Raw genomic sequence first — 24630 nt, 5'->3', positions numbered from 1 at the left:
CTGGTCTGCTGTTGAGGGAGCCGCAACAGAGGGTGTTTGAGCAGCCACCGATGGCACTAAAAAAATACAGACACCCTTCTGCCTCTAACATACATTTTTTAAAAAACTATTTAAAAGTTTGATCTTTTAAATCATTTCTAGTCTCAAAAATAAACCTAGAGTATACTTAACTTATGGGGGTGACTGATGTTTACTTCTACCCATTTGCTGGGCCCTTTGTAACTTTTTTGCTTTGGAACTCTTGATTCATTCACTATTATTTCATTCAATAGTATTTACTGAATACTTACTATGTGCAGAGTACTGTACTAGGCACTTGATAAAACCATTGCTGCCTTAACTGAAGTACAAACAACGTACGATAGGTAACATAAGGGTGTCATAAGAACACACGGAGAGGCTTTTGGAAGCCTGAAAAGCCTATATTGGTGGATGTTTGAAAATAAAAGCTACCAAAACAAGTGTCCAGTGTTGCTGAATCTGTACTGGACAGCTATTAGCCCAGCTGAAAATTAGCTGAATAAGCATTCCAGATGCAATGTTCACCTTAAATGGGAAATGGACTTAAACAGGGTCTTACATCTGGGTGGAAGAGATTATCTCTAAATGACAGTCACCGTTGTGGATGAATTCTCACTATCAGTAGTGCCATCTTCACACACAAAAGGCAACATTCTCTATAAATATTTAAAAGTTTTTAGAAGTTTGGGTGTTCTTCTCTACCTCCCCACCTTCCCTGAACAGTTACGAGAGTAATTTACTAGAATGACAGTCTTTGTATTTGATGATCATGAATCATAAATTCCCAAGGAAGCTTGTCAGATTTACATTACGGTTGCATAGTTGGGTGAAAAAAATATCTTCCTGAAACATCTAAAAATTTGGATTTTGCAAATTAAGATCACTTAATAGGATGGAGGAAGGTCAGGGAAGCAGCATGGCTCAGTAGAAAGAGCCCATGCTTGGGAGTCAGAGGTCATGGGTCCTATGACTTGTCAGCTATGTGACTTTGAGCAAATCACTTAACTTCTCTGAGCCTCAGTTACCTCATCTGTAAAATGGGGATCAAGACTGTGAGCCCCACATGGGACAACCTGATCACCTTGTATCCCCCAACGCTCAGAACAGTGCTTTGCACATAGTAAGTGCTTAACAAATGCCATCATTTATTATTATCTTGTTCTGACTTTTTCAAAAGCACTCAATACGGAGCCTCACATACTGCGTAGTGATAACTGTCCTTATATCTCATATGCTAGGAATAAACACACCCTAAGACTATGAAACTAAAATGTCTAAGGTAGGAAAGAGGTAGTGAGTCCTGACCCACAGGCTGCATCTGAGATTTGTGCTAGGATGGTTTGCTTGGTAGTTCAAAAAACAATTACGGAAGACTAAAGCCTGTTCCACGCAAGGTAAATGTTGATGAGCTTGCAATCAATGCAAGAGGCTCTTGTCTGAAAGAACCAAATTGGGTAATAGTTTTGGTTCATTTTTTTTAGTATGCTCATAAACAAATCGTAGCAATTTGCAACTAGAGACCAGATTTAATAAGATCTGGTTTTAAAGTACCATTGGAGGGACAAACGATCAATATTATAGAAGTGTGTTGTTATGGTAATGGGGTTTGTCTGGGATAACTATGAGTCATAACCTCTCTACTTCAGATCTATAAAAACAAACTATGATGGGTTTTTCCAGGAGAATCCAATTCCGCAATTTCACCTGCTTCTTTGGCTCTCCTCGTCTGTGCCACCGCCTCCTCCTCCCACCAAAATGAAGCCAGGGATCTGTGTGATAAATCCCTTCTCCTCAGGGTGATTTGGTTCTCCCTCAAGCCTTTCAAAAGACATTTTCTGAACTCTGAACACGCAGTGTTTAAATTAAAGCCGCTCCCACCATTTTGTTTTCTTTTCATTTAGCGGATTTGCTGGAAATTTGCTTCAGAGGTGCATTTAAACTGCAGATAAGCTATTTGGTATCATTCCAAATGATCTCATTTAAAAAAATTAACCTGTTTTTCATCTCATGCCCTGAGTACACTTTTCTCGTTTTCCATTTAAAAAATAGAAAAGGGTCAATTAAAATATCTGATCTAACTTTAAAGCTATTTAACACTTATTATTCCCTTACACCTAATCAATCTTGGCCCCATTCACTCTCATTCTTTTGTTATTAATGGGCTTTTGTGCATCCTTTGATGGATCTGAACTTTATTCTGCACAGTCCCTGTAGGCTCCTGCAAAATTGTTACCAACTTCCACTCTCCAATTCACCTGAAACCCAGGGTGTCTCTTTTTCCAGAAGGTGAGGCAGCCAGTAAGTAGTCTATATATCTGAAATCTGAGGTAAAGAAGCAAAGAGCTCTCCCACTCCCTTAAATGGAAATAAGGCAAGAGGAGGCTGAGATCAATTAAATTAATTCATTCATTCAATAGTATTTACTGAGCCCTTATTATGTGCAGAGCACTGTACTAAGCGCTTGGAATGTACAATTCGGCAACAGATAGAGATAATCCCTGCCCAATGACGGGACTATGGTATTGAGTGCTTACTGTGTGTGGAGCACTGTGCTAAGCAATTAGGAGAGTACAATATAACAGAGTTCTTTGGAGAATGGGAGGTCAAAACTGGAGGAATAGCTTCAGAATGCCTCCTTTCCCTGTCAAAAGAAAAGGACCTCTCTGCAGCGTGCTATGGACTGAAACGTTCTCAACTGCCCTCCCCTCACACTGGCAGTGTCCGGCTTATCTTGTCTCTATCCCCAGCGCTTAATACTATGCTTGGCACATAATGAGCACTTAAATACCAATTATTAATTTATTAATCCATCAATCTGTGCTTCCATTTGGATACGAGAGGAAGACGCAAGCATCTTCATTTCCAGCAACGTAGGGAGGAAATGTTTGCCTTTAGATACCAGAGAAGAAAGTGGCTTGGTGTCATCAAGCAACAAAACCCTTGAGACAACTGTAAATAGGAATAATAGAGCCACTGGCTCCTTGCCCCTCCTTTCTCCCCTTTGCTTACAAAATTTTAATACCACAAAACCCTAGGAAATAAACTTCTTACTGCAGGCTCTTTGGACTAGCCAAGAAATGAGATTCCGAGTCAACCCCAAGTGACTCTGTTACTCAGTAATCTAGCCAACTCAGCAACAACCTCTAGTAAGAGGAACTCCTTGTCAACATTCCAAACACCAGATCCAGGCGAGCTGTAGAGCTGATGAAGAAAGCTCCACAAATCATGACCCACTGGCAGCATATTTTATCTTAATCCCTACTCTCAGGCTCAGGTCGGGAATCTCTCTTCACTGAGGCAACACAGAATTCTAAGTGTCGTTTTGGCACCATGGGCATCGACCACAAGAAGCCAACTTTGTCCAAAAAGAGAAAAAAAAAAGGAAAAAAAAAAGCACAGCCAGCCTTACTTACAGTTCCTATTTCCCCTGACTAGTGACAGAGAAATGGATCATTGGTGAGAAAACAAAATGAGTAGAACAAATAACAACCTCCTCGTTTTAAACCAGAATGAAATTCAAATGGTCATCTATGCCCTCAATTGTATACTTCAGCTGAAATGATAAATCATTCAAATCCAAGTGCACTCTACAGAAAAAAAAATCAGGAAATGCACCTGTGATCAAAATGCTACATTATTTTGGAAAAAAAATAAGTAAATCAACCCAAAACAAAACCTGATGCAGTTTACATTGTCTACTTGGAAACAAAGCAAATTCTTATCATAACGCTAAAGTAAAGCTATCTTCTTGTGGGTCTCTACAGCTGCTAACAAATAAAGCTTTCTTTTATTTCTCCTGTCCAAAAGAGGGAATATCCCCTGACCTTTAATAAGTCACTGGAAGTATTTTACTCCAAGATAAAGTGAGTGAAGATACAGAGGCACCTGCTATTGTTGAGGTCTCATATCTGTTTGGTGATGCGTTTATTAAGCACTTACTATATGCAGAGCACTGTCCTAAGTGCTTGTGAGAGCACAACATAACAGAGTTGACAGACATGTTCCCTGTCCACAAATAGCGAACAGTCTAGAGGAGAAGTTGTTTTCTTTTTTAATGATATTTTTAAGTGCTGTAGTACTGTAGCAAGTGCTGGGACAGGGACAAGCTAATAAGGTTGGACACAGTCCATGTCCAACATGGGGCTCACAGCCTTAATCCCCATTCTACAGATGAAGTAAACTGAGGCACTTGCCCAAGGTCACACAGCAAACAGGTGGCATAGCTGGGATCGGAAGCCAGGTCCTCTGACTCCCAGGCCCATACTCTATCATTCATTCATTCATTCAATAGTATTTATTGAGCGCTTACTATGTGCAGAGCACTGTACTAAGCGCTTGGGATGAACAAGTCGGCAACAGATAGAGACGGTCCCTGCCGTTTGACGGGCTTACAGTCTAATCGGGGGAGACGGACAGACGAGAACAATGGCAATAAATAGAGTCGAGGGGAAGAACATCTTGTAAAAACAATGGCAACTAAATAGAATCAAGGCGATGTACAATTCATTAACAAAATAAATAGGGTAATGAAAATATATACAGTTGAGCGGACGAGTACAGTGCTGTGGGGATGGGAAGGGAGAGGTGGAGGGGCAGAGGGAAAAGGGGAAAAAGAGGGTTTAGCTGCGGAGAGGTAAAGGGGGGATGGCAGAGGGAGTAGAGGGAGAAGAGGAGCTCAGTCTGGGAACGCCTCTTGGAGGAGGTGAGTTTTAAGTAGGGTTTTGAAGAGGGAAAGAGAATCAGTTTGGCAGAGGTGAGGAGGGAGGGCGTTCCGGGACCGCGGGAGGACGCGACCCGGGGGTCGACGGCGGGATAGGCGAGACCGAGGGACGGTGAGGAGGTGGGCGGCAGAGGAGCGGAGCGTGCGGGGTGGGTGGTAGAAAGAGAGAAGGGAGGAGAGGTAGGAAGGGGCGAGGTGATGGAGAGCCTTGAAGCCTAGAGTGAGGAGTTTCTGTTTGGAGCGGAGGTCGATAGGCAACCACTGAAGTTGTTTAAGAAGGGGAGTGACATGCCCAGATCGTTTCTGCGGGAAGATGAGCCGGGCAGCGGAGTGAAGAATAGACCGGAGCGGGGCGAGAGAGGAGGAAGGGAGGTCAGAGAGAAGGCTGACACAGTAGTCTAGCCGGGATATAACGAGAGCCTGTAACAGTAAGGTAGCCGTTTGGGTGGAGAGGAAAGGGCGGATCTTGGCGATATTGTAGAGATATCCAGTAGGCCACGCTGCTTCTCCACAGAACATACACATTTTCCCTCAAACTTTCACAATGTATGCTGCTGGACATACGGCCCTCTAGATTCTAACCTCCTTGTAAGCAGGGAATGTATCCACCAATTGTTATAGTGTACTCTCCCAAGCACTTAATCAGTGCTCTGCACACAGTAAGGGCTCAATAAATATGACTGACTGTTTGATTGGGGGAGTGATGTGAAAGTGTGGATGGCATGGAGCGAGTCACCATCACTATCACTACTGGAAAAAAAAATTAAAATGCATCACCTGCAAACAGTAAGGCACATTCTCCCCTTTTAACTTCTGATGTCTTAGCAGTCAATAGTATTTATTAGATGCTTACTGTATGCAGGGCATTGTACTAAACTCTTGGAAAAGTACAACAGAGTTGGCAGGTGACTCCAAGAAGCTTACAGCCTACAGGGAAAGACAGACAAAATAAATCAGATAGGAGCAGTGGTCATACCAAATGGTAAGGAGCCAGAAAAATGTACTACTTTAGTTTTGTGGATGTACTCAGAGGATTCTCATTGTACATTCACATCCGCAGATAGCATCTCACTATATGCAGGGTAGTTTTCAAACCAAAGGACATTGGTGAGAAAAAAAAAAAAGAGGTAAAACAAATAACCTCGTTTTAAACCAGAATTATTCTGCACAAATGATCAATCAATATTATTTGAGTTTTTACTGTGTGCAGAGCACCATACTAAGCATTTGGGAGAGTACAGTTCAATATAGTTGGTAGACATGATCCCTGTCCAAAAGGAGATAAATGATAGTAAAAATTTTCCTTATACAGTTTTTCCATTCTTCCTAGGAGGACATTAAGAAGGCAAACCCACAGAAAACATGGTAGCAGACTTAGAATTATTTTCAATAATTATTAGAGTCACAGAAGTTGGCCCCCAAATTTGCTTTGGCTCCACCTACATTTACAACAATAAGCTGCTTCAGGAGTTTCCCGCTGATAAAAAGTCACCATAAAATCACTCCCCCTGACCAAAAACACGACACATATTTCTTTTAGGGCTACCGAAGTTCTCATTACACTCATTGCTTGATTTATTATAGACCTCAGGCCTGTGATTTTCAGTTCATTAATATAAACCTCCAGGTAACAGAGGCCCTAGGCAAAGACCAGAATACAATATCAGAGCAAAAGATGCTTACATTGTTTATCAGTCACAACGTCTACATTTACCAAGCATTCAGCCTGTACTCTGTTCTGAAATATGCTTTTGTTCTTCTTTTACCTAGTCTGTGCTTGAGATTTGTATCCTCTTGCCTTTCCTATTACACTGCAAAATCCTTGAGGTCAGGGACTGGGATTTTGGTGAGGGAAGAAATAGGTCTTTTTCCTTATATTGTATGTTCTTAGGGGCCTACTACAGTGCTCTGCATATACTACAGTGACTACTGATTCAAAGACTCAGCCTTACAGTGGATATTCTTGGTCAGAGATCATGGCATATGGGAATAGGCATGCTCAAGTCTTTGGTGTCATTTCAGCCTTGGATCCCACTTTAAATGTCAGCTGAGGGCTTTGTGCTCTTGCTCAGCTCTGGGGCAGCCACGGCCCTCGGCTCAGGCTGTGCAGACAGGGGTATGGCCATTCAGTCCTGTGCCTGCGTGCGCCTCTTGAAGAGCCTGGGGCAGGGTTATCAGCAGCAGCCATTCCTGCCCTGCCTGGCCTCAAATCAAATAAAACTTCCCATCCTAAAAGATAAATAATGAACCTTGCAGAGGGCCACTTGGCTCCAAAGGAGAAATATTCAGGAGAACAATGCCAGCCAAAGTTAGCCCTCAAAAATTCACTAGAAACTCTCATCTATTTCAAGAAACTCTTGAAAGCCTACTACGATGCTGGACCTACTGTTTTTAGCTAGAGCCAAATATAGTGAGGCACACAACCCCCCAACCACTAAACTTTCCCTAAATAGTAGTATGCAGGGGGGGGGGGGGAGGGAGAAGAGAGAAGGGGAAGGGGGGGCAATGGAGGTAGATTTGGGTACCCAAGGAAGCTTTATAGATGCTCAGGATTCCAGGATAGAGAAGCTAGAAATGATCTCCAGATCAGGGCTAGGTGGTGCTCATCCCACAATTACGGATGAAGGCTGCCATTTCTGGAAAATCATCCAAAAGGATGGGCCAATTGGGATAAGAAATGGAGCAGCTACAATACCAAAGCTGTCGGCCTGGTTGAGTTCTATACCAGGTGTCAGCAGTTTTCACCTTAGGGCAAAAAAGGAGTTGTTTTGACCTCTGAACAAGAGAATGTGCCCCATGGAAGACAATAGTTGGTCAAGAATCTAAACAAATTTCTAGATAGTTTTTAAAGATTAAAAAACAATCCTTGGAACATAATTATAGAAATGCCAAATTTCAGAAATTTATCATGCCATGATCTCTGACCAAGAATATCCACTGTAAGGCTGAGTCTTTGAATCAGTAGTCACTGTAGTATATGCAGAGCACTGTAGTAGGCCCCTAAGAACATACAATATAAGGAAAAAGACCTATTTCTTCCCTCACCAAAATCCCAGTCCCTGACCTCAAGGATTTTGCAGTGTAATAGGAAAGGCAAGAGGATACAATGTTATTTATGGAGTGCTTACTGTGTGCAGAGCCCTGTACTAGGTTCTTAGGAAATTACCATACAACAGAGTTGTGAAACACATTCCATGCCCACAGTGAGGTTATAGTCTAGAGTGAAAGCTTATCCATAATAAGGAAACTTTAACAATTGTGGTATAATTTCTTTTTATAACTGACAAAGACATTTATCACTTTATGTAGCTAGCCCAGATGTATGAAAAACAGTTTTTCTGGCAAGACAAAAGTCCAACATACCACATCTATACCACTTTGTTTCCTGTGAATTAAAAACAAAAGATAAACCCAACTCATGCTTACATCAGAGGAAACTCCTAAAAAGGCTCCATATCCTACTTCTGCTTATCTAAAAAAGCACCCTAAGGCTAGCCTATAATTTTTTTAATCCCTTTGTTTTCATTCAATTATATTCATTGAGCGCTTACTGTTTGCAGAGCACTGTACTAAGCGCTTGGAATGTACAATTCAGCAAAAAATTCCTGAAGGTAGCTACAAGGGACTTTAACAGTAATTGAAGACAATCAAGCAGAACTTTCTGATTTGCTATGAATTAATAGCTCAGTAGATCTTTCAATATTTTTACTATATGAATTCACCATTTTTAAACCTAAATACTGCAAAAAAAACCCTCCACGTTTACAGCACACCTACATTATACTTTACAAGAGCTACCCTAATTTTACAAAGCAAACACATTCGTTCATCATAGGACAGTCTTTTGGGGAATTAGCTGATGCAAGTTAAGAATATTCCCTGAAGACAGTTATTTTTCACAAGTGCCCCAGGCCCCACATTTTAGGGAGCCCTGGGTCTCCTTCATAGAGTGGCAGGGTCACTTGGCCCAAAAGAAGCAGTGAATGAGGGACCAATCTCCTCAAGACTCTCTGGATAACAGACTGTGTGAGGAGAGGGAGGGAGGGGAGTGGTAGCTCCATTTCTTAAAATACAGCTGGACCAATTCCAAAAGCAAAGCTTCCCCTCTCCCTCAACCAGGGCCGGTTTTTTTCAAGACAAGAAGTCCAATCGGGGTGGTCTTAATGATGCTATTTATTAAGCGCTTACTATGTACCAGCACTGGGGCAGATACAAGCTAATCAGGTTGGATATAATCCCTGACCCATAAGGGGCTCCCAGGCTTAATTCCCATTTTACAGATGAGGTAACTGAGGCACAGAGAAGTTAAATAAGTTGCCCAAGGTCGCACAGCAGATAAGTGACAGAGCAGGGTCCTTCTGACTCCCAGGCCTGTGCTCTATCCACCAGGCCATATTGCTTCCTTCTTCCATGCTTTTTACAATTATTTACTCATTCGATCATATTTATTGAATGTTTATTGTGTGCAAAGCACTGTACTAAGCACTTGTGAGAGCACAATATAACAACAAACAGACACATTCCCTGCCAACAATGAGCTTCCTTCCACCCATGCTTCTGGTTTTCCCACCAGACAAGGTCTCCTGCCACTCAGGGCAGAGGCACCAAGGTCTGAGGTACTGCAGGGCCCCAACTTATCAACCCCATCTTCTTTTGGCCCTAAAAACCCAATCTTTTTCCACCAAGGTCCCCTCCAAGTTCAGTGCTACTTAGTTTCTTCTCCACTAATATGAGTGACTGGGTGATTATGCAAAGAATAACAACCATAAATACCGAAGAAAAACATTTAGATCTGTTCCAAATAAATGCCGAATTTGAAATTGTCAAGCTTTGTTTCAGATAAAGATTAAAATGTATATTTTCCCCTTTTGGTTTTCATTACTCTATTACACGACTTCCAACTGTTGACTTTTGAAGAATTTTTTTAAAAAATTTGCCTTGGTGTGGTTTTCACACATGCAACACCAAAATATATTTATGTGCACAGTTAAACCACCCATAACGGCAACTTGAAACTAAGTTATTAATAAAAATAATTGACGTCATACTGTAAAACCCAGAAGCTGTGGGAGAGTCCTTTTAGTCCTGTCCCCCTGTGTCAGGACAATACTACATTCTAATAAAGCCATCTAAAGCAGGTATTTGTTTAACTATTCTTAAAGAGGTTGTCTACCTTAGTCTTGAAGATTTCCAGGGATAAAGACTCCAAAGTTTTGGGAGCCTGTTTAATAATCCATTGTTTAATCAAAATTACTCCCAAGAAGATCTTAATAACTTGCTTGATTTAAACCAAGTTCTGGCTAGATCAATTGAATGTTCATTATCAAGTCTGAAATGCCAGAAAATCCTTAAGATTTCTTTTCTCCAAACTCAATCCAACTCTTTCCATCATCCCTCATTTTTTCTCCAATGCATTCAATATTTTTGTTACTCTTCTTTGGACCACAGAAATTTTCCCCAACTCTCAGAAAGTCATCAAAACAATTCTCTAACGAAGGCGAGGCCAAAGATGAGTTCAGAAGTATTACTTCCTGGGTTTTTTTAAAAAAATATGTTACTCATTATCACTTTTATATTTCTGAGTCATTCAATTTTGTGGCCTTCCATGGCCATCACCATCATTACTCACTGAATGCTTATTCATAGGGCCCTGTATTAGGTCTCGAGGTTAATAACCACCAAAAATAAGACAGCCAGGTAGCTGCTCTTAAGGTGCTTACAATGTAATGGGGAAAAATGGCAAACACAAAAACTAAAAAAAAATTTTTTAAAAATTACAGTATAAGAGTTAGAGGTAAGACACAAAGACTGCAAACAACAAACACACGCACAAATTATTTAGACCTAAATAAGTGCTAGAACAACCAACTTGACCAAGGCAGTTAGAGGTCAAGGACAGAGATCTAAATAGCTACATTTTACAAAACCAACCTTCAGGCACCTGCAGCAAAATTTCAGGTCAGATGGGACAATTAGCATTTCTATGTGGGCTGGGGTTAAATATACCTAAGTTCTGCTATGGCCCTACATTCACCCTGATGGTGGCCTCCAAAGCTAAGATATGCCATGGTTCAGATTATGCTGGCCCTGATGTCACCTTATTTTCTTCCTTCCAGTCTCAAATCACCGCCCCCCCACCCCCCGCACCTCAGCTTGGCCCAAACAATTCTGCCTCAAGGGCGAACAGTAGGGCTGTCTAAGTATCTCTCTCTAAATATACACACGCTCATTTCTTCTCCTTTCAAGATTTAGAACCTCTTTGGATGCCTCAGGGACAAAGCTAGCCCACTGCCAACACAAATGCTAGCCCTTCTTTGGATAGATGGATAGTTTGTGCGTGAGGTGCAAAATATAGTCCCCGTGAAGGTCTCGAGATGGGGGGTGGTGCTAGTCAGAGAAAGATTTAAAGCATGGTGGGTGCCCACTTGTCTGCTCTGTGACCGTGGGCAAGTCACTCAAATTCTCTAGGCCCCAGTTCCTTCATCTACAAAGGGAGATTCACTACTAGACTGTGAACCCATTTTGCACCTGATTATCTCGTATCTGTCCTAGCTCCTGGCTTATAGTAAGCACTTTAATACAGCTATTATTGTCATCATTATCATTATAAACTTTCCTCACCCCAAATGAACTTCCTCATGCTTTTGATGGCTCATTTTTTTACTCGGCTAACATCTCAGAAGGCAAAAATAAATTCAAAATCCTAGAAAGACTTTGGCCCAAATGATACTCGGCAGCAGTACTGAAACCATAGGGATTTGTGGGAGGTAACGTGTGTTGGGGTGACGGTTCAAGCTGATAGCTGTACCTTCGAGGAAGGGCTGGTCTATTCTGGGAGACAGCACTCCACCTAGTCAGAAGAGCCAGTTATTGCCACATGCAAAATAATGAGGGTAACAATAGACATAAGTTGATACGTATAATTAGATTAAAGAAAAGAGGATATAAATAGACCTAAGAAAATGAATTTCAAACCAACCAACCTGGGCAGGGCTTTTTGTCCACCCCCCCCACAACTAATGTGATGAAATAGGGTTTTGATATTTCAGTTAAAGGAAGATTTGGAGAGGGGATCCAAAGTGAGTATCATACACAAATTGCTCAATAAATGTCAACAGTCAACCACAAGAGAATAAAAATCTAAATTAGGAAATGATCTACAAGAGGAGGGTTTTTAAAAAGTACCCAAGCCATGCCACCAGTCAGTTGTTGAGAACTCCTTAGCTTTCAAGTCTCTAGACCCACCAACATGAAGGCATCCTAGTGAACCATATCTTGGTCTTCTTATCCGACCTGAAGTCGGCAATTCAGAACCATTGATCCTGACCCAGGATCATTTCCTTTTGGGCATCACTTAATATCTTCAGTGCCCTGCAAATCTGACAAATACGAATATGCCTTTCTTTCAAACACACAACAAATCTTTCCAATTTCACCAAACCAGATAATTGGATACCTGCCCAGAAAATAAAACTGTGTTCTTGTATTCTTATTCGACTTAGCTTCTGGCTACTTCTCCCAGTACAGGCTTAAGGGAGAGCAAATAAAATTCCCAGGTCAACTCTGACAACCCACATGCAACATCACTTTCTGTAACAATGGCTGTCCTATCACTACAGAATGTGATCACACACACCAGAGCTTTACGATATTCCAAAGCCATGACTCTCTACAAAGGCATTAGATGTGATGTACTGTCCATATTGGGTCAGTTAAAGCTTCAGGATTTTGGAATTCAGCTATGAAAATGCTAAGAGACTATTTCCTTCAGCAATAAGAAGTTCTGAGCCAAAAGACAACCTAAAATACACCCAACAGTCATTCTTGAGCTTCTAACTTCAGCCTGCCTTGCACCATTCAACAGCTATTCAAAAGGGAGTGGAACTTAACTGGGATGGAGTAGAGAGAAAAGGTCATTTCTCACCATAAAATATTTAGTGGGAGTGGTCTTTGTTTCATCTGAGTTTGAACCACAAGTTTAACTGAATGCAGGAATTCTGCCACGTGAAATATTTCCAGGCAATACTCAACTGGATGAAACCTTGAAGGATATGTAAGGATATTGAATCCATTTTTAAAAGGAAGCTGAACATACAAACTATTCACATTGAGACGTGAAGACAAGAAAAAAGTCAGAACAAGAAACAAGACCAGAATTATTTTTGGAGAAATCAACTGATAGAGGAAAACATTCGAGCAGCAGGTTTCTCAAAATGAGACAAAGCTCTTTTCCTTAAATAAGCAGAAAAGAGGCCAAAGATCAACCACTCTCCCACTGCTGGTTGTAAGTTTAAAACCAACAAAAGACTTTCATATAGCAGATGGTTATATGGAATTTGTTAATACAGCAGATTATGCAAGCAGATAATCCCAATAGATAGAAAAATAAGCTGTATAAATTAATGAATGAGGTCCGAAGTAGGTTATCAAAGGAAAATTAGGACTATCAGAAGGCACATCCCTAACCGCAAAACTGTTCCTCCAAGCATCTAGACTGAATACCAGGCTAGATAGATCACCGATCTGAACCACGTGGCATAGCTTAAGTTGCATCATTCTGGGGTAGGGAAACTTCTGTTTTTCTTTGGTCTCAGGCAAAGTAACTTAGGGACAGGCAATCAATCAACCACTCAGTGGCACTTACTGAGTGCAGAGCACTGTACTAAGTGCTTAGGAAAGTACAACCTAATAGAGTTGGTAGTCACGGTCCCTGCCCACAAGCTTACAGTCTAAAGGAAGAGACAAACATTAAAAATAAATTACAGAAAGAACTGCAGAGTATATAAGGATAGGCCCATAAGAGCTGTGGGGCTGAGGGTGGGATGATCATCAAGTGCTTAAAGATACAGATCTGAGGGTATAGGTGATGAAGAAGAGAGGATGGGTAGGGGAAATTAGGGCTTAATCAGGAAGGCCTCTTGAGGGGATGTGATTTTTGGAAACGAGAGATATAAAGAGCAGGCTGGCCGTTAGAGGAATGGAATGTGTGGATTGGGTTATAATAGGAAATCAGCGAGGTTCAGTAGGAGAGGGAGAGCAAACCGATGGCAAGGAGCTTCAATTTGATATGGAGGTGGCTAGGCATTCCTGGGTTTCTTACTCTCTTGCTATTCCCAAACACCCTTTACACAATTTCTTATCTTAAATCTCCTCTTTCTACACCCCCCACTTCCCCACCCCTATCCCCTGCCCATCTCCAAGCTGCTTATCTTTTATCTTAAACATACCCACCTCCTACTCTCTGGACTCCATCAGTCTTTCCCTTTCCCTCTCCTATGCATTCAGTGTGTCTTTATCAGGAGTGGTCTTTTTCAGGTCACTTTCTTTGCTTTCCTGCCTTTCCCTCCAATCATTCTACCTTACCTCTCTTTCAAAGTCATACTGCTTGCTTCAAATACTCTCCAGGAATTTTTATTGTCTTAAACTGCTTTTCACATTTTGTCTAGGTCCCTATGCCTTTATATACTTTTCTCCTTCAAAAGTCTCTTCAAAACAAAAGTCAGTTCTGAAAACAATATTCCTTGGCCACGATAATGTCCAACAACATTGTTATCATATTACTCTATGCCGGCATCAAAATCAAAATTGCCCAGTTTCCCTTTGGGATCCTAATTTTGTTAACATTTATTCCTTTGTAAGTTCAAAGGCCAGAGGTCACATCTACCTTTGTTTTACACAGTGACTTAGTTCCATATTAATTTACCAAAACAAGATGCCACAGGGATTTTAAAAATTGGCCTATAGGAGCCAATCTTTTTTGAGCAGACCCTTGCTATTTCCAAGATGGCTCAAACAAAGAAATTGAAAGGGCCCTCAACACAACTGCTGAATGCTGTTTCAAGTCTAAGAGTCCATGAAAGGCTGAATTAGATACAGAGAATAAAGAGTAGCCAAGCCAGGACACCCTTCTGTGATTCCAATCTTAGACACCAGTGGACTAAGAGAAGAAAAAGTATCTCTGTACTGAAAAGATAGTTCATTCGTGGGACACCCTTTTCCCATATGTGCTCCCAAAAGAAAAAAAGTCTTTTCACGTGTAAAAGTAAACTGTAAATGAGAATTAACATGGCAGGTGGTATTGGAGACTAAAACTTACATGAAATGTCTGCAGCAAGACATCAGGAGTATTAATCAGGATGAATATAGTATACGGCTTGAAAAATTGAGTTAAAAATTTGGTATTCTCCAAATTGCCGCTGATGTAATTTACAAGAGGTGGTCAAGCCAAACCAAGAAAGCTTTCCACTCTTCCACTGCTGCTGAGAAAGGCACCTGGAAATTGTCACTTTCCCTCCTGCTAGGCCAGGGATAAAATCCGCTCCCATGTGCTCTTGGAGTCTTCTAACGGCGCCAAGAAGAACAATGTAGTAACGCTGCATTCCCTCTCACCACCAAGGGTCCCTGCTCCTGGCACACTCCACGTGCACTGGGCTGGGGTAAAAGCTGCTTACTCCTATATGCTCTTGGACTCTTCCATCACCGCTGAGAAAAACACTAGGTAACCATCTCCTTCCCTCCTACTGCCACAGGTCCCTGCTCTCAGCACGTTCCAGATGCACCAGGCTGGGGATAAAATCTCCTCCCGGGTGCTCTCAGACTCTTCCATTGCTGATGGGAAAAGCACCTTATAACTACCACCTTCCCTTCCACCACCAAGGGTCCTTGCTCCTGGGTTTCTCCCATATGTTCCATCCCTGCTGAGACTTGGACCCTATTTTGTCTGTGTGTGTGCATGTGTGTGTGATGATTTTTAATATTTCATCACTTCTGTGTCTATCTCCAATCCCTTTTCCCCCACTTAAAGAGAGGGCCTTGGGGGACATCCGGGACTGTGTTTAATTCCCACCTGTGCCTATTCTCCCAGTATTTAGTATAATGCTCCGCATACAGTAAAGTCTTAATACTTGGGAAGGACAGAGTAAGGCCTAGTAGAAAGAGCACGGGCCTGGGAGTCAGAGGATCTGGGTTCTAATCCCAACTTTGCCATTTCTCTGCTGTGTGACTTTGGATAAGTCACTTAAGTTCCCTGTGCTTAAATACCATTAAAAAGAAATCCTGAAGACTTCCTGGAATAAGCTAAAATGAAAAGACTTTTGTGCTTTATTTGTGTAAGAGAGTGGGGTGGGATGGCTCATCCCTTTCCTCACTTCACCCAAGAATGCACCCTAGCCTCGGAAGACTCAAAAATTCCTCTCCTTCCAGCCTGATTCAGGGCAGAGCTAGGATAGCCTCTCAGGCTGCTAGGGAGCCCATGGTATTGAAGCTGAAGGGCTGCCAAACATGCATCATAGTCATAATTTCATGGCCCTCCCCTTGGGACCAAGGCATAGATGCCTCTTGGAACGAAGGGCAGACAAATATTTGATGCAAGCATAACCTAACCCTTTAACGTGTGAGATCAAGTTCCCCTAGGCCAGGCATCCCGTGGATCAGGTCAAAGATTTTCGGCCAGTAAAGAGCTCTAACAAGAACATTATTAGCCAAGCACTTTTCTTACTGCACTAGAATTTAAACAGAATTACAAATGATTCTCTTTACTGAGACAAAAGAGGAGGGATGGCAAGAGGAGAGCTGGGCAGGGGAGAAGCAAGCAAATTAGCCTGTGGTAGGAATAAAGTAATCAGATCAGACAGGTCCTGTCCCCCACTCTGAAGTAAGAAAATTGAGGACCTTTCCCCCCTTTTTACAGATGAGGAAGCTGAGTCTCAGAGCGGGTGAGTGACTTGCCCCAAATCATACAGCAGGTCAGGAACCGATACAAAACCAGAATCCAGGTCTCCTGACTCCCAGGTCCCACTACCTTGCTCCAGAGCCACCATGTCCCCTTCCAAATCCCCGCTCACACAGGGGCAAGTTCTGACTTAGGCTCGGTGTTTATATATTCAGACCTCCACCACCCGCTCCAAGGATACGCCCTGTGCTACCGCAGCCAACACCTATCGACTGAAGCCAGCCTTGCGTGTAGGACAGGGACCATTTCCCATCTGACTATAGAAACTTACTTTGCATACAGTAAGCGGTTAAAAAACACCATTATATTTTAACAATACGTAGTTTAGGGACAAGATCCATTTATGGCCAGAGTGACCGTAGCATAATGTCATATTTAAATGCTTAGTGAAATATGGGTAATTTGCTTTTAAAACATAATATAAAGATACACTACAGCCTCAATGCAAAATATATTTTTTTAATAGTGACAATAGATGCCTTGAGGTAACAGCTCAGGTAGTCTATATTCACTATTTATGACATGCAACATTTTCTGAAACTGTACATTGTATTAAGACATTATGACCCTTATAAACTAACTCACAGACTGACAAAAGCCTATATTTGGTAAAACTGGTGCCCAGAACACATGTACCAATAAATTCATTCATACACCTACAGACACAAATTTAAATCAGTAAGTGTGTCTTCTGAGAAACTCAAAATCACAGTGTTATTGTGCCACTGTTGCTTCGAATGCAAGAAGAAAATATCTGAGATTGATTTTAAAATCAATCCAGTACCTGATAGTTTCATGAGAAGCTCGGATGCAGCTTTGACCGACATGTCCCGCCTTAGCACGTTTGCTTGCCCTTCCTGTGGCTTAAGCATGTCCTCTGGGATGCTTGGGGCCGACGTATCAGATCCCCGGTTGAATACGTAGCTGGACTGAGGCAAGGTTGAGCTTGGAATTTCTTCTTCCTTAGGCTCTTCTTTCACTTTAAATGTAAGTGTCATGGGTTCTTTCTGATTTGCAGCTGTCAAAAGAGAATATGGAAAAAGGAACAAAATAAGCACTTAATGAATCACAAAGCAGCTAGTAATAAGAAGTCCACAACTTCAACAATAGGCCTGGTACTGGGCACAAAATTATAAAATACTCCATTAATGCGGGACTTTCAGGAGTCATCTCCTCCAAGAGGCCTTTCCTGACTAAGCCCTCCTTTCCTCTTCTCCCACTCCCTTCTGCCTCACCCTGATTTACTTCATTTATCCCCGTTACCAACCCCACAGGACTTATATACATATTTGTAATTTATTTATATTAATGTCTGTTTCCCCTTCTAGACTATAAGCTCATTGTGGGTAGGGAATGTCTCTGTTTGTTATACTGTCCTCTTTCAAGCGCTTAGCACAGTGCTCTGTCCCTGCTCAAAAAGTACGAATGAATGAGAATATGCTTTAGCATCCTTAAAGTTTCAATAATTTACAGTGTATTTAATCAAGCAGTGATATTCATTTAGTGCTTACTGTATGCAGAGCACTGTACCAACAGTCGGTAGATGCGAGGAATTTTTTCCCCCTTTCAGAGCTGCAAAAGTCCTCTTCCTGCTCATATTGGTTTCTTTCCTTTGGACTACCGGATTCTCAATTTTCACAGAAAGAATGGCTAGCTGAGTGTGGGAGGAGTGCCCTCTCTGTCCCACCTACCTTTGCCCAAAAAAGGAGCTGTGGTTATAGAGGAATCACTAAACGAGGGAAAGACAAGAGATCATTGGACTAGAAACAAGGAAAATAAACAGTACACCCCAAGCATATCCCTTCCCAAACTCTTGCAACACTTCTCCTTTTTTTTGGAATGAACACCAAATGGTTTTATTTTCTGAAAAGCAGGGTTTATCCTAATAAAAGGCTTTGGAAATCTCCAGTAAACTGCCCACACCAAATTAAGGAACTCCAAGTGTATTTTTTTTAATGTTCCAAGTGATAGTCACTTCTCACCCCCATTTCACTCTCCTTCCCCAAACTACACTCAACATATCTTTCCATCCACACACTTTGGGGGCCCAAGGGCACACACAATCTTCTTGCTGTGCTAAAATTGTATTAGGCTGAATGAAAAAACATGGATTTACATTGGAAAATGAAGTCCCAAAAACAGTTAGTGGGGACCCTCAGAATTAGCAAGGACCTCTGATATGCTCTCCTTCCTGCTTCAAAAGAACCTTATGCAGAAGGCTAGATCCAGAGGTTGAATTTGGCCTTTTTAAAATTTTCCTACTTTGCCTTTTTATTTCCAGGACTGGGACTGGGGGCATCCCAAGCAGTGTTGGAGAGACATGGGGTATTAGTTGCATTTTTTAAAATGCCTATACCAGTGAGAAGAATTTAACCAAAAATCCCGAGTAAGGAGCAAGGGGTGAAAAAAAATTAAAATTCAAGAAAGCAGAGGGTAAAGCACAGGAAATTGTGAGGCCAAATCATGGGAAATAAACTTGATCTTCCAGAGAATAGACTAATCAAAGAAATTATTTTGCAGGCTAAGACTGCAAAACAGGTTTCAGGAGCTTTAGTCAGAGTAAATGATCTGCTGAGTAAATAAAAGTGGAAATTTTCAAAAAAGTCAATGCTTAGGATTATAAAAACATGGGCAACTTGAGGTGAAATCTAGGGATTTTCTTCACCTTTCTTAAACACCTACAGTGCTTTCTGAAATGATCAACCTTAAATCCAAGCCACTTTAATTAGCTCCCTTTTCCTTTTAAGAAAACTACCTCTGAAACCTGAAAGAATAGCAAGTTCCAGTACATGGGTGGCAATGTGAAAAGAACTGGGGTTAGGAATTTATGATTTAGGTTCTCATTCCAGTGCTTCTACTGATTTACTGTGAATTTGGGCAAGTCACTTAGCCATCCTAGGCCTCAATTTCTTCATCTATGAAATGGAAATAACAATCCTTACTTCACAGATATGTTGAAAAAATAAAGTGAGAAAACTGAAGTAAAAGCCCTTTGGAAAAGATAAACATTATTCAAATTCTAGCTTTTATTGTCATTTAATTTCCTTGCCCTAAAGTATCCCTTTCAGAATGTCAACTACATCAAACTATCTTGAATTTAATCAAGGGCAAAACCAAAATTAATCATTTAACTACCTTTCCATATTTCCCAATTCCATATTGAATAGGGGCATCAACAGGGCTGGATTATCTCTGACCAACAAACTAGGCAAATTCCTACAGGATGGAGCCCCTGAGAATGAAAATTCTGAGGGCTAACCATGTCCTCAAAAATAATGTGGATTACTTAACAGGCAATCAGTGGTATTTACTGAGTGCAAAACACTGCACTAGGCATTTAGGAAAGTACAATGCAATAGAGTTAGTAGACATGAGCCTTGCCCTCAAAGAATTACATTCTAGCTGGCCTACACTCAAGACCATTGAGCAAACGTTCAAATTTCTTTAAAGATTAGTTCCTTGTGGGTCTTCTCCATTGTACGCTCCCAAGTGCCTAGCACAGTCTTCCTCACCCAGTAGGTGCTCCATAACTAGTACCGATTCTCTGAAACTTTAGAGATAATGAAACCCTTCTTCGGTAAACCAGACTACAACTTCATTTAAGTTTCAGAAAACATCCTCTAGCATCATGGGTTATCCAGCCTACTAAACATGTACATGCAAATGGTGCACTTTGAATAAGGAGGAAGTTTGGTTCAAGGAGACATCTGCACAAATTTGGCAATTTTGAATTCTGATGAACTATAAACGGTAAGGTACAAAGTACATGGTTTTCATTTCTGGTGATAAAAGAAACACTTGGACATAAAACTGGCAACCTTCTGGGAAAGCAGAGATGAATCTGAAGATATATTGGAAGAGGATATTGAAAGCTCTTATTTGCCCAGGTTTTAATTAACTGAACCATTGCCCTTTCTGGATTTAATTCTCAATTAAAAGGCTAGATGGAAAATTATGAAAATACAAATCGGAAAACTACTGCAAATCGAGCTCTCTAAGGTAAAAGAAATATTTATACTGACAGCAGCACTATGGAACCCATACTTTGAAATTAATGGCATGACTGAATAATTGCCAGTTTTTCCTTATATCCTAGTTTAAAATCACCATGCGTAAAGATCAAGGCGGACTCCATGGCCCAAGGCCAGCCTGAAGCCCTTGTAAAGTTCCAGCACAAGGCTCATCAGGAAACCATCCCTTTATTCAAGATCTGCCTTGCTACTCCGGCTTCGGAGAGTCATAAACCCTTGCTGCTTTCATCATGCCTAATACCCCAAAATACTCCTAAGGTCCAGAAACCGTACTGGTCAGAGATTGACACTCTACCCTCTTCACCCTAGGTATGTCTACCCAGGGCAAAGTCACCCCCTCGAAAGACTTGGGGGTCTTCTCCTATTCGCAAGAGGATTAGGCTGAAACCTCTGGGTTTGTTCCACTTAGACATCCATAGGACTGGGTTTTCCTACACGCAGGAAGCAGCTGATTGATACTCTCACATCTGTTTCTTCCAGTTTTCCCTTTACCCTTTAGAAAGGAAATGCAGCATAACATGTTATTTCTGAATTCAGGATGTTAACTATTCTGTTGTATTCAATGTCCAAAGAGCAGTGGCTTTCAAATGAAGGCACCAAGCTGATTAAGCACAGGGTTCTAAACAATGGTAGAGGAAAACATAAGCTTTTCCTATTGCTCTTAATCTTTTTAGTCGACTTTAAAGACCATTATTCCCACCAAAGTGGTAACCTTTCAGGATTATTGTTGGAACCCTGTCTATCTGGAGAAGTTTAACATCTCCTAATTTACATTCCCTTCCCCCTCCTCTTGTTCATCTCAACTCCCTTCCCCTCTCTTGTGTCATGGCCACTGGATAAATGGCAAAATAGTCCAAAGAAAAAATTTCCTTCAGCCCACCCAAATGAACTGGATCCAAAAATGAGACCCGCAGTTCCTGTGGCTGACCAAGCCTGCATATCCTGTGACCCCCAGAGCTGTCTCTGACCCCACATCCTCTCTGACCCTCCCCTCTGACCCCACACCCCCTCCAATCGATCCTGACTGCTCTCCGAACAACCCACGGCTGCCAGGGCAGTGCAGAGATGTGTCATCGGGCCTGTCAGGTTTCATTTATCCGTAGACTGTAAGCTCCTTGTGAACAGGGATCACGTCTACCAACTCTGTTGTACTGTACTTTTCCAAGCACTTAGTCCAATCAATTAATGGTATTTATTGAACACTTCCTAGGTGCAGATCACTGTGCTAAGTACTTGGGAGAGGTGACATGGGAGGGAGAGTTTGCAGTCATGTTTACTGAGCACAATAAGCTTAAAGCCTAGAGGGTGATACAGACATTTAATATATAAGTAATTATTTATAAATATAAATAATTTATAATTCATTAATTCATTCAATCATATTTATTGAGTGCTTAGTGTGTGCAGAGCATTGTTCTAAGCTCTTGGGAAAGTACAACAATAAACAGTGACATTCCCTGCCCACAATGAGCTCGCAGTTTAGATGGGGGAAGACAGACATCAATACATACAAATAGTTACAGATTTGTGCATAAGTGCTGTGGGGCTGGGGGGGAAGAGCAAGGGAACAATTCAGGGTAACGCAGACGGGAGTAGGAGATGAGGGAAAGAGGGGCTTAATCTGGGAAGGCCTCTTGGAGGAGATGTGCCTTCCATAAGGCTTTGAAGGGGGGGAGAGTAATTGTTGGATTTGAGGAGGGAAGACATTCCAGGCCAGAGGCAGGAAGTGGACAAGACAAGCGAGATCAAGGCACAGTGCGAAGGTTATCACTAGAGGAGCAAGTGTGTGGCTGGGTTGTAGAAGGAGATAAGTGAGATGAGGTAGGAGGGAACAATGTGATTGAATGCTTTAAAGCCAATAGTGAGGAATTTTTGTTTGATATGGAGGCGAATGGGCAACCACTAGAGTTTTTTGAGAAGGGTGACATGTCCTGAACATTTTTGTAAAAAAAATGATCTGGGCAGCAGAGTGAAGTATGGACTGGAGTAAGGAGAGACAGGAGGCTGGGAGGTCAGCAAGGAGGCTGACTGCGGATGGGAGAGGATGAGTGATTGTATTAAACATGGTAGCAGTTTGGATGGAGAGGAAAGGGCAGACTTTGGGACCAACAGGATTTGGTGTCTGACTGAATAGGTGGGTTGAATGACAGAGAGGAGTCAAGGTTAATGCCAAGGTGACAGGTTTTAGAGACAGGAAGGATGGTGGGGCCGTCTACAGCGATATATATGATTTAATCAATATATGATTTAAATATAGGTAGATATATGCTGTGGGGTTGACGGTGGGGTGAATATCAAATGCCCAAAGTTCACAGACCCAAGTGCCCAGATGATACAGAAGGGAGAAGGAGCAGGGAAAAAGAGGGTTTAACCAGGGAAGACTTCTCGGAGGAGATGTGAACATAACGCTTTGAAAGTGGGGAGGATGGTGGTCTGGCATATATGGAGGGGAAGGGAGCTCCAGGCTAGGGGGAGGACGTGGGAAAGGCGTCAGCGGCGAGATAGGAGAGATCAGGGCTCTGCAGACAGCGAGCACTCAATAAATCAATGGTATTTATTGAGCGCTTGCTATGTATAGAGCACCATTCTAAGCGCTTGGGAGAGCAATACAACAGAATTAGCAGACATGCTCCCTACCCATAATGAGCTTTCAGTCTAGAGGACGATAATAAGGTTGGACACAGTTCATGTTCCACATAATAATAATAATAATGTTGGTATTTGTTAAGCACTTACTATGTGCTGAGCACTGTTCTAAGCGCCGGGGTAGCTACAGGTTGTCCTGTGTGGGGCTCACACTTTTAATCCCCATTTTACAGATGCGGTAACTGAGGCACCAAGAAGTGAAGTGACTTGCCCACAGTCACCCAGCTGACCAGTGGCAGAGCCGGGATTCAAACCCATGACCTCTGACTCCTAAGCCTGGGCTCTTTCCACTGAGCCACTGACAGTCTTAATCTCCATTTTATATGGGAGGTAACTAAGGCACAGAGAGGTTAAGTAACTTGCCCAAGGTCACACAGCATGAGTGGCAGAACCCAGGTCCTTCTGACTCTCAGGCCTGTGCTCTATCCACTATGCCACTGATTGACTGATGGACCTGGAGGCGGGGCAAGGAAGCTGGCTACGACCTTAGCAGGGGCAGAGGGATCCCTCGGGTAGGCACGCTGCCTGGCATCGTGGCTTCCAGGGCAGATTCTGGAACCAGACTGATGATTATGTAGCTTCACAAGTCACTATCCTGTCTGTAGAGGGCTCCCTGATCGAGTTGTGCCGATTCAGCTCATAAAAGGAATATTAACTAGAAATATCTACACTTGTCTCAATCAGGCCTATTATATACTGCAACTTCTCAAGTGAAGTCTTTGAGGATGTGAGTTTTCATCCCTCTGCTCTACTGCCTAAGGAAAAAAATATTTAAAGGCTGCATCTACACTAAACCAGATAATTCAGGCCTCCCCACAATCTCTTTTGACGTGTCAATTATTCAGGCTGGCTGTCAATTGGAGCAAATTATTTGACACATCTCCGTTTTAACTTTTACTGAGCAAGCACATCCTCAACCTAAGTATACCTGAGTTTCTTCTGTCTTGCCTGTATAATCTTTGCTTCACCCTATCTCATTTTGCTCTTGTCCTTGATTAGTCCCTGTTCGGTCTTCTCTTCAGAGAGAAGAAAACTGCTACATCAATGTGTTGGTATACCACCCAAGCAATCTATCAATCGTATTTATTGAGCGCTTATTAAGTTCAGACCATGTACTAAGTGCTTGGGAGACTATACTGCAACAGAATTAGCAGACAAGTTCCCTATCCATAAACTTTGATGGGAACACTACACTCACAAATAACCAAAAAATTAGGTTTAGACTGTGAGCCCATCATTGGGCAAGGATTGTCTCTATCTGTTGCCCAATGGTACACTCCAAGCGCTTAGTACAGTGCTCTGCACATAGTAAACGCTCAATAAATACTACTGAATTAATGAATACGTACATATGTATATGTTTATATAATATATATCGGGGTAGCCACATAGCTTGTACTTTTGACTTCTCTCAGTTCATCTCATTTAATGGGAAATTTGACACATATGAAAGAAAGCAGCCACTCTAGGGAAAGCAAAGC

General features: G+C 41.9%; 1 protein-coding gene across 3 annotated transcripts in view; it reads right to left on the bottom strand.

Annotated features, from left to right (window-relative positions):
* ZNF827 (zinc finger protein 827) overlaps positions 1–24630 on the bottom strand; it is a 144194-nt gene that overhangs the window by 75641 nt on the left and 43923 nt on the right. For all 3 annotated transcript variants that reach the window (XM_029076788.2, XM_029076790.2, XM_029076789.2), the window contains exon 5: positions 17257–17490. In XM_029076788.2, the coding sequence (XP_028932621.1) occupies positions 17257–17490 (234 nt within the window). The remainder of the gene's footprint in view (positions 1–17256; positions 17491–24630) is intronic.

Source organism: Ornithorhynchus anatinus, chromosome 12 (genome assembly GCF_004115215.2).
Source record: "Ornithorhynchus anatinus isolate Pmale09 chromosome 12, mOrnAna1.pri.v4, whole genome shotgun sequence".
Lineage (NCBI taxonomy): Eukaryota > Metazoa > Chordata > Mammalia > Monotremata > Ornithorhynchidae > Ornithorhynchus > Ornithorhynchus anatinus.
This window is presented reverse-complemented; position numbering and strand designations above follow the sequence as displayed.